Source organism: Zea mays, chromosome 8 (assembly GCF_902167145.1).
Source record: "Zea mays cultivar B73 chromosome 8, Zm-B73-REFERENCE-NAM-5.0, whole genome shotgun sequence".
Taxonomy (NCBI): Eukaryota; Viridiplantae; Streptophyta; class Magnoliopsida; order Poales; family Poaceae; genus Zea; species Zea mays.
Genome location: NC_050103.1, coordinates 155521840 through 155533165, shown reverse-complemented (window position 1 = coordinate 155533165; position 11326 = coordinate 155521840). Strand labels below are relative to the sequence as shown.

Below are 11326 nucleotides of genomic sequence, written 5' to 3'. Positions count from 1 at the left end.
AGCATCCGCGACACCTTCTGGATTGCGGCCTCGGTTCCCCGTAATCGCGGATCAGAGAGGGAGGAGGGTAGGGGGATCCGCGGGCATTGATGGCGGGGAGCACTCGGTAGAACCGTGCACCAATATAGACTGTGGACGCCTACAGTATGGTCTTAATAAGTTGTAGAAAATAGCTAAAGAGATCCACAGTGGATAGACAGTAATAAGCTAAATGGTTTGAGTGGACTGAATGTTCTCTTTTACATCTCTCTGTACTAAGCCGTATATTGTTCGCTGCCGCGATCAGCTTTCCTGAGCACGCGGAAACTGGAACGGAATGGAAGCCAAGAAAGAGAGCAGTGTGGACGAATGGACGTTTAACCGGCAGTCAGCTTCACACGATGGCTTATGCGTTAATCTGAAGGCACCTTCCTGCAGTTCCAGTGATCAGTGTCAGAAGTATCTGCTCCACGGAGTATATATATCCTCCGCCTGCTGCGCCATCGACCAAGCATACGCACCGCCTATTCGCCTTGTTTTGGCTTGCCCGCCCGCCCGCTTTGCCGCCCGAGTGGAGTGAGTGAGTTGCCAAGCGGCTAGGCAGGAGAGAAAGAAGAGGGACAACGCCGGAACAGGCGCCCGGCACAAGGGCAAACAGACGCAGAAAGAGCAGGCATGCAAAACCCTGCAAGCCCGGCTCGCGAGCAAACAACTTGCGCGTGAGCTGAATGCGGATGCCGTGGCATTCGTTAGTTTAGTAGCCTCAGCTTCGTACTACTAACTGCGGCAGCTTGGTCTACCTTCTACTAATAAATGACACAGTCGTTATAGCTAGCCCAGTCCCACCATGCGCAACAAGTCCACCAACCCCAAGTGAGCCACGCCCACGCCTCCGCTCCGTAACCGTATATAACGCGGCACAGGACTGGGCTCCGTGGCAGGAATTAAGGCTATATGAGCGGTCTCATCACGAGGATCGGCACCGTCGCCCGCTCACCCATGGCGGCCGCGGCAGTCGCTGGCATCGTCAGCAACGACGCGCCACGGAAGCGCCCGCGTCGCCCGCCCAGCGGCGTCAGAATGGAGGCCATGAGCAGAGGCGGTGGCTGCTGCTGCTCGAGCAGCGACAAGAAGCTGGAGGCCGCGGAGCCGGCGACGACGAGGCTGGTGGTGATCGTGGGCGCCACGGGCACGGGCAAGACCAAGCTGTCCATCGACGCGGCCGTGGCGCTGGGCGGCGAGGTCGTGAACGCCGACAAGATACAGCTGTACGCGGGGCTCGACGTGACCACCAACAAGGTGCCGCACGCGGACCGCCGCGGCGTCCCGCACCACCTCCTGGGCGCGGTCCGCGCCGACGCGGGCGAGCTCCCGGCGCCGTCGTACCGCGCGCTGGCCGCCGAGGCCGCGGCCTCCGTCGCGGCGCGCGGGCGGGTGCCCGTGGTGGCCGGCGGCTCCAACTCGCTCATCCACGCGCTCCTCGCCGCCGACAGCCTCGGCGCAGGCGACCCGTTCAAGGTCGACGACGGGTACCGGCCCTCCCTGCGGTTCCCGTGCTGCCTCCTCTGGGTGGACGTGGACGGCGCGGTGCTGGACGAGTACCTGGACCGGCGCGTGGACGACATGGTGCGCGAGGGCATGGTGGAGGAGCTCCGGGAGTACTTCGCGTCGGCGCCCCCCGCCTCGCACGCGGCCGGGCTGGGCAAGGCCATCGGCGTGCCGGAGCTGGGCGCCCACTTCGCGGGGCGCAAGAGCCTCGCCGCGGCGATCGACGAGATCAAGGCCAACACGCGGGTGCTGGCCGCGGCGCAGGTGCGCAAGATCCGGCGCATGGCCGGCGCCTGGGGCTGGCCCGTGCGGCGCCTAGACGCCACGCCCACGGTCCGCGCGCGGCTGGCCGGCGCCGGCCGCGCCGCCGAGGCCGCCGCGTGGGAGCGCGACGTGCGTGGGCCTGGCCTCGCCGCTATGCGCCAGTTCCTGGACGGCCACGAGCAGCAGGAAAGGTGGCCGCTGGCGCGGAGGCAATGCCGTGGCATGGTGGTGTGACTCGTGATGACGCGTCAAGAGTCCCGGGAGCCGAGCGTCCGGGTGCTCTCTGTTTTTTTTTTCTGAACAGGCCTCCAAATTTTGGAGGGGCCGAGAGGGCACTGGTCGACGTGGGAGCTGTAGGCCCGTAGCGGCGATGCCGCACAGGCACGCACCACAGCAAGGCGCAGCGACTTCGTGCAACAGAAACGGGGCGAGAGCGAGACGACTGGCCAGCAACTGCCCATTTTTGCTGGGCATGTGAGATTTTTGTGAATACTGAGGCAGCAGGAGCAGCTGTGCTTCCTTCTCGCTTCAAAACGTCCGCAGCAGCCTCATCCTAGCCTGGCTGGCAGTACAGTGCCACCGACCGTCTTGTTCAGATTTCGAAACACTGTTCCCAGTCCGGATTGTGCGTGTGCGGATTAGAGCGCAAACCCATGCTTAATGCGTGGTTACGGGGGGAATGGGGATTGTGCTGGACGCGTGAGCTGGTGTTGTGGTTGTGTGCTGCTGCCTGCTGCTGTGCCAGCTTGGAAGTCAGTTGGGGCTCCAGGCGTGTGCGCCCTTCTTGCCAAAAAACAAACAAGGAATGCATTGGTTTCTTCTCTGTTCCGCTAGTCTCGCAGTCAGCAATTTGTCTTGTCCAGCTCCTCTCGTCGCTGATTCGTGCACATCATAGGATAAAAAGAGCCGAGTTGATATATTACATCACGAAATTGCGTTGCAGCAGTCAGTCAAACTGGCACACACATACGGCATTTTCTGGCACTTGGCTGCCGGCCGGCCCAGAAGTTGTTAGAGCTTAGCAGTTAGCACTGCCACTGGTATGGTTCCTCTCCTCTGTTTGTCCTCCCCACTTGCACAGAAACCTTGTCCCGCTGGCTCACCATTTCAGCTGCCACCAAATCCAATGCCCCTCTGAAGGATGGGCGATGTTGCAAGGGGAGACTAGTGCAAATAAAAGCATGGCATCGTTAGCATGATGGCCGATAGCAGACGTCAATTTGGCGATAGAAGAAACCATAGAGACATCAGGACTCAGGAGCACGCACGGTGGCTCTAAGTCATTGTTTCAAACTTGACTCTATAAATTATATGATCTACATCATAAAACATTGTTTGGCAAGTTCATATGCACGCTCTGCTGAACACGGTCGGTCGTTCAAAGGTCTTTTTGCTTACTATGGACTAAACTTCAAGCCACTTAGAAAAATTGTTACTCGACGACGTTGATGCTGGTGATGGCGGCGCTGTGAGCATCATATATCTTGCTGGAGGCATGTTGTCTGCACTCTCTCTCTCTCTCTCTCTTATTATTATTCTCGTCTCTATCTAAGGAGGATCTGATCTAAGGAGGGAGAGCCTGCGTCCTCCGGCACCGGACAAAATAGACGCAGAGAGCTGGCCGGGGGCATGAAGAAAGGATCGGCGGCGTTGGTCTCAATCTGATGGATCCAACGCTTGAACAATAAACGACAGGGTTTTGAGCCATCCTAGGCCTTGTGCCGTTATTCCTATCTGGATGTGGATTCATTGCGATTCAAAAGGAATTATGAAATATTTTGACTTGATTGAGATTTGAACTCGCTCAATCACAGCTGATCTACGTGGATTGAGAGCGAAACGAACAGACCCTCTCGGTTTCTCTCGTTTTATGTGTGGCGCACCGTGGGTTAATCAGTTAATCCTCTCTATTTTTTTTCCGTGGCTGCGTCAATGAGTATGCGCGCGATTCGTGAGCTGTAGTCGCTTCTTCGGTCATGTGCACTTGCCCTGATGATGTCGCCGCCCGCGCGCGCCTGATTTGGATGTGCCACCATATCCGTCCAGAATTTATTCCCTGGAGCTGAGCTGAGCTGAGCGGAGCAGCCAAGCTGTGCCTCTCATGTTTACTACTAATGAACTGACGCTGTGTGTGTAACTTAATTATAAGAATATGGCCAGGATGGGGATGCCGTTCCAGATGCCTACTGAGCTACTAGCTACCCTGCCCCTGTCGTCGGCGTGCAGACACGCCGACCAGCCCGCCCAGCATTGCTCACTTTTCCCCAGTACCCTCCTGGCGGCGGGGCGGGGCGGGGCGGGGCTGGCCTGGGCTCGGAAAGAGGCCGCAACTCTACTGCGCTCAGGCTAGCAGCGTACTACAACCGAACGGCGTTCTCTGAAAAGAAGCTTCCCTTTGAGGGCGTGCGCCTGCGCCCTTCGTTCACAGGCGTGCGAGCCACCGCTCACGTGTTCGATTGATTCCCTGCCTCGCTCGGGATTTTTTCCCATCTATACTTAAAACGTGCTGTCAGTATTATAGGTATAGATAGTTGTTACTACATGAGTCTGGACTCTGGAGTATACCCGTGATTCTCTAATGCCCCGTTTGTTTACTTTCATTTCGAGGAATTGGAATCTTACTAATGGAATAGGCTATTTTTTAGAATATGAGATTCCACCACGCTTTCCAAAGTTATCATATAAGCCTATCTCAAATTCATGTGGTGAGGGATGGAAATTGATTCTATAGATTTACATGCTAATTTTCCGATATACAACTTATAGCACACTCTTCTACTTGCGCCTATATAACATAAATGTATTATATAACTATCTCTCTCATATGATTTAGGATAATATACAAATATATTACATATATAAATATATAAATTTAATTAGATTTGTCTAAATTATAATTATTAAAATGGAATTCAATTCCAACGAAACAAACGGGCCCTAATGGTGGTAAAAAAAAAGGTAGAAGCTTCTTCCTTTTGCGGCGAAACGACGGCATGGCATGCATCTGCGAACGCACGCACGCACGGTTGACCAGAGGTTGGCGAACTGGGAGGGAGGCACGCAAAAGGATGAAGCGGGGAGGAGGCGGGCGTGTTCAGAGAGGAACCCGAAAGGCAAAAGCATGAACAATGATGGGCAGGGCAGGGCAGGGCAGGGCAGGGGCAGCAGCATTGTTTATCCGGCCACATGGTGCCGGCGCGCGTGCAGGCGCAGCAGCCGTTGCGCTGCATCCCATTCCCCCCCCGGGGCGGCTGCGGGCGGCGGGCGCTCATGCTGAGGACTGAGGAGAGGAGGAGCCGGACGGCCCGCACGCACCCGGCCTTGGTAGTTGTTGCGGTTGCTGGTCTCTAGGCCCGCGGCCCGCGGCAAAGGCCATCATCATTCGAGGGGGCCAAGGCAAAGGCTGCCTGCTTCCCCCCCCCCCCCCCCCCCCCCCCCCCCTCGCTTGTTTTTGGCGCTCGAGGGGGTGCTTCTCCAGCTGCGCGTGTCCCGCCGCTCCGTGCGTGCATGTACTAGGGGCCGGACCGCCGGAGGCAGCGTAACAATATACTACTACTACTACAGCCGCCAACCGTCCTGCGCCGTTCCGCTGCTCTCTCTAGACGCAGCCATACCTGTCTACTTGTCCCTCACTAACGAACCAGCTGCCAAAGCCCAGCGCGTTCTCCTTCTGTCAGAACCCCCGTTCGTCGCTCTGGCTAGATTCGAACTCAGTTGGCAGTTGGCACTGTCTCCGCCACCACACCGTACCTGCGTTATGTTTATGCACGGTCAAAGTCAAAACGAATAATCTCCGATTCCAATAGTTCATCCTGGATTTAGCCCCCCGGCCGAAGGTCCACTCCAACTGGCAAGTATTTATTCAGCGCCGAAATGCCGCCTCCCCTCCTCGGGCGCATGATCTAGATTTTAATCCCACTTGAGCTCTGCATGCAGCGCCGCGGTGAGGTGCATGCATGCACGGACCTAGCTAGACGAACCGGGAACAGCCGACGAGTTTTAAAATCTGGCGCCTGCTTCACCTGGTGTGTGTCATGTCAGCCCTGGCTGCTGCTCCTCCTCGTCTTGCTCCCCCCGCGCCCCGTCTCGGCTCGACAGGAATTCAGCTTTGCCTCCCCCATGGCCATGTGTGTTGCGTACGCATTCAGACAGCAGCAGATGCGGTTAACTACTACTACTACTACTCCACTAGCAACTAGCTAGCTAGCGTACTTTACTAGTACAACCTAGCTAGTAGATGCTTCTTCTCCCACGGAGATCAAATGATGCGCGAGTACGTGCTGCCCTTTTCAGTATTGGCAGGCAGTAAACAACTTGGATCCAGCCTGGTCTTTTGTAAGAGTATGTTCATAGTATATAAGTACGTACTCCATATATATAGTACTGCCATGCAGTACGTTTCGGAACTCATCAACTACGAATGCGTTGTACTAGATTATAGACAAATAATACATACAATACAACACATATATCTTGCTGTTTCTCTCTCTCTCTCTCTCTCTCTCTTTTTTCACTACAGGCCTAGAAAACCTAGCATCGGCGATAAAATATATATGCTGCCAAAAACTATATATTCAGTTTAGTACAACGAGAAAAAGGGGCTGCCGGAGAGTTCGTCACAGAAAAAGGGCTGGAGAGTTCAGCGAGCCAGCAAAGCTCTGTCCGCACCCACACCTCTCTGCGTCCCAAGCGTTTGAGTTCGTATCAGAGAGAGCGTGTGTCGTCGGGGGCGTTCTGGGTTTGATCGGGACGGACAACAAACACTTTGTTCTGTCGCTAATTCTCGTGTGTTGTCAGTGAGAAAGCAAATTTCCATCACTATTACATCGTTTAATAACGGCGAACCACTACATCGCCACAAAAATGTATCTTAATTCAGCGGTGTGAAGAACCATTAATTTGCAACTGATCAGTAGGTTAATTGTGACTACACAACGTTTACTGAGTTGAAGAACTTGAGGCTCTCGAGCATGCACATGGCGTCCGACTAGATTCGGTGCCAAGTCCCTCCTCTAAGAGAAGTCAGGCTATGCCTACGAGAACAGTGGGCCGATCGACCCTTCTCGGTCCATTGGGGGCAGAGATCCCGAGTCCAAAGACGAAGGTCTATCTTTGGCAAATCTTTCTTAATATCGGTGACTATCTCGAGGGATACTACATTGTCGCCTACTCCCTCACTATGTCACTTCCATTGGTTTGTACAACCTCTCGACCACTAGACAATGTTTGAGTTACTCAACTCGGTAATTTGTGGTATTTTGATATAGTTGTTGGTGTATAATTGGCCTCCGCATGAACTAGAGTGGGTCCTCAAGAACTATGAAGAGTCAGGATCCATCCACTTTCTAGAGCAATTGGATGAGAGAGCCTCCACGAGTCCCCCTCCGTCTACTCAGGACAAGGCTTTAGAGGCTTCCAAGAAGAGGAAGAGAGATAAAACCACTAAGAAATCACTCCAGAAGCCCCAAACTATTATCAAGGTAGATGACTCTCCCACGCAGAGTCCCCGTCGGTCAACGTAGACAAAGAGACAAACCTCATCCAACTATGGAGGAGAGCTCGGAAATGAAGATACCAGCACTGAGCCCCTGACTCGACCGGCAGCGCAGCCATCGAGGAAAAGTGACTCGGCCCCAAAGGCCAAGACATAGGAGGCCAATACCTAGGAAGGATCATCCCCTCCCCCAAGAAAAAGGCAAAGAGATCTTCAAGGTATACCATTCTCATAGTCATGGTAGTAAATAAATCGCGTATATGGATGAACATAATTTAAATGTAACTATTTTAGGGCATCAATGAATCTGCTTGATGATTGTCATCCCTCCTCCACCGACGACACAATCTTCTATTTCACTGGTTGAGCGATTTGGGCTAGTTATATTCTAGTTACTCTAGGTGATTATCGTCACCCAGACGGTCTGTAGTTCGTCGAATTGTTGAGCGGATATTGAAGATTGTCACTGGCTCTGCTCATCGATTGTGAGGGAGCTATTGTGCTCATTTCCTGCGGGGAATTCACGAAGAGTAATTCTAGGAAAATCATGGGTTGTTGGAGTGCCTAACTAATGTGGTTCTTATAACGCCTTGTATGTAGGGGTGGTAATGGGTCACGATCCAAATGTTGCTTCACAATAAGTTAGGGCCCTTAATAAATTTTACTTAAAAAATAAATAGGAATAGTGTTCGACTCTAATCCGATTCGATCCTTAAATTTTATAGTGTAAAATTTAGAGCCTGTCAGTACCCTGTAACAGGGGTACCCCTTACTACCGTATGAAGACGCAGTATCCACGTGGTTATCTTTAGTCGCGTGGTAAAGGTGCAGTGCGTGGGACCCGACCATGGCTCGCCCCAGCCTCGAGCGACTACTCTGGGCCAGCAACAGCACCCGACCCCCACCACGTGGGCGGTTCCGGGGCCGCCACGTGGCCATAAAGGATGATATACTCCAAGGTATCAGCAATGAGTCCAGACCCCATGGGAAAGTGCCAGACTCCTGCATATACAAATCCAGGGCTCCGGGTATAGTCCAGGACCTCCACGTGGGCAAGCCGGACCTCTCGGATGGGACCCGGACCCCTCTGTATGGGGTCCGGGCCGCTCACAGCGGGGTCCCGAGATTCTGGGACAGAGAATACCCAGGCCTTAATCAAGGACAGGCGGGGGTCCGAAGCCGACACGTGTCCGGACCTTATCGCATACGCTTCCGCTCCCCGCCCAGGCGGAGACCCGATGCCGCCACGTGGCCTACTGCACGTGACGTAAGCCAACGGGCGGAGCCTGACGTAAGGCCTCTGGGCCACGCAGCCTCTGTATTTATTGCGGATAAGGCGCGCCGCCTGTCCATTCCACTAGCAGGTGATGTGCCGCCTCGGCATTTAATGAGCCCTGTCCATTCCATTGGCAGGCAATGTGCCGCCTCAGCATTTAATGAGCCCTGTCCACTCTACTGGCGGGCGGTGACTAGACCATCCCGTAGGCGGCGTGCCTGTCCATTCCATTGGCTGGCAGCACATCCATACTGCCTCATGCACTACACTCATCATGACTCACACGTTACCGAGGAAGCAACCGCGACATATCAATACTGTATGGACTATGGATGTTATGGCGCACAGGAGATTGCATAGGCAATAGTTACTCCTATGATATATTCCTTCCGTTATGTTCCTGGGCCCACATGTCAGGGCTCAGCATCCTTGTATGTGCCTTCCTTGAGCTATAAAAGGGAAGGCACACTCACTCAGACCCAACTCAGATTCACACAGACTCTCATACACTCAAGCTCTCAAGCTCACAGATTCAATACAACACACAGTGGAGTAGGGTATTACGCTTCGGCAGCCTGAACCGCTCTAAATCCTCGTGTTCACTCGTGTTCATCGATCATCTAGCAGACAGGCAAAACGCTTAGGCCCCTCCTCATCTTAGGATTTAGGGCGGGTGCGTTCCGCCACCCGGCCGGAGAATTTCCTCTCCGACATTTGGCGCGCCAGGTAGTGGCTTGGCATTAGGTTTTTGTTTGTTTTCCTGCTCGACACCATGGTCCAGATTGTCGAGCACCATGACTTCGATCCTGAAGACTTCCCGATGGAGGAAGAAGCTGTGTCTTCCACGCCGCGGGCCTCCAGCCGCCCTGCGCCTGGTGCTGCTGTTGCACGCTCTGTGCGGCAGCACACTCCTGCGCAAGCGTCCAGGGCGTCAAGGGCTGCGCCTGGGGCCTTGTCTGCAGCCAGGGAGTTGCTACGCCACCCTCCTAGCTCCATGGCCTCACCGGGGGCTATGAAGCAGTGGCGTGATGATGTCGACCATCTGCTCGGCATGGCGCACTCTGGCTCAGCCAGGCACAGGCCTCGGTCATCCCGGCGTCAACATGAGGCATCGGCATCAGTGCGCTCACCCTCGGTGAGGCCGCACCGACTGAGGACCTGTGGGCGGAGCTCAACCGTAGGCGTGCGGGAGAGGACGCTCCAGTCTCTCTGGAGAGGTCTGATGACCTGCGGGCAGAACTCAACCGTAGGCGTACGGGCGAGGATGCCCGAGTCTCATTAGAGAGGGCGTGTAGCCTGGCAAGGAGAGGGTCGACGATGGTGATGTGGCCGTGGGAGAACGGGACCTTGGGTATCAGTCCCCCGAGTAGGTCCTCAAGGACATCCTCACTAGAGACTCCGACTCCGGTGATGATACCGACCGCCGCAAGAAGCTGTACGTAATGCACGTAGGGGTGAAAACGGGTAGGGTACCCGAAACGGGTACCGGATACGGATACTCATTCGGGACCATTTTTCGGATACGGATACGGGTATTTTTATATTCGGGACGGATACGGGTAATACCCGGATAATACAGCTTCGGATTCGGGTCGGATACGGAACGAGTACTACCCGGTAAATACCCGGATATTCGGGTCGGATACGGGTACCCGGAATTCGGGTACCCGTTTTTTCTTTTTCTGCATAATAACATAGTTATAAAATCATAACTTTTACATATGAAATCGGATGAAAATAAAGTTTATATAAAAATTGTAGAGCTCGAAGAGATCTATAACTTTGTAGTACAACACATTTTTGTTTAAACATATCTTTAGGCCAAAATCATTGAAATAATGTCTAAATTTATATCAAAATAATAGACTTTAACATGAAAATGTGGGGACTTAAGATTATCTCCATGTGGGAACTTAGAATTATCTTTTCATAAACTATTTATTAATATTGGTAACTTATTCGCAATTTCCGGTCGACACTACAATATTTTTATGAATTTAATTGTATTTTGATGATTTTCTACAACAAGAAATTAATAATACACCAAATAGCCTAAAAAATTCATCAATTTTTACTGGGACACAACATATATCTACATATAGTTCTCAAAAAACATTTGGATTATAAAATCCACAAGATGTTGGTGTTTCTTCCATTCCACTCCCACTTATTGCGTGAGTTACACGTGAAATCATTTTATGTATCGACGTTTCAACATAATTAATATTTCATTTATCATTTTCATGTGGCGACTTGAGGTTTTATTTGAATAGAATGAGACCATAAAATTCACAGGATGTCAACGTTTTTTCTATTTTATTTCCACTCATTGCGTGAGTTACACGTGAAATCACTCTAAGTATCCAAGTTTTAACATAATCAATACTTCACTTTACCATTTTTATGTGGGAACTTGAGATTATATTCTATTAAATGTTTATTAGTATTAATTTACTTGCAATTTCGTGATCAAACAAGAATATTTTATGATAACCAATTAATGCATTATCCGACAAGTATCCGATATCCGATCAAATAATATCCGTATCCGTCACTTATCCGCCCGGATAAATATCCGGTCCCTGTATCCGTATCCGTCCCGTTTCTAACTATCCGTATCCGATCCCGAATCCGTTTTAAATACATTAGGGTAGGATACAGGATGAGCTACTATCCGTCCGTATCCGCCCGTTTTCACCCCTAAATGCACGGCTAAAGCTGGGAGCTCACCTCCCGCAGGAACGTGAAGTCCCTGCGTCGCGAGG

General features: G+C 52.5%; 1 protein-coding gene across 1 annotated transcript; it reads left to right on the top strand.

The window, feature by feature from the left end:
* Nucleotides 1-367: 367 nt before the first annotated feature.
* LOC103636191 (adenylate isopentenyltransferase) lies at nt 368-2614 on the top strand. The gene has a single exon (XM_008658542.4). The coding sequence runs from the start codon at nt 934-936 to the stop codon at nt 2023-2025; it is 1092 nt and encodes a 363-aa protein (XP_008656764.1). The 5' UTR covers nt 368-933; the 3' UTR covers nt 2026-2614.
* Nucleotides 2615-11326: the final 8712 nt, after the last annotated feature.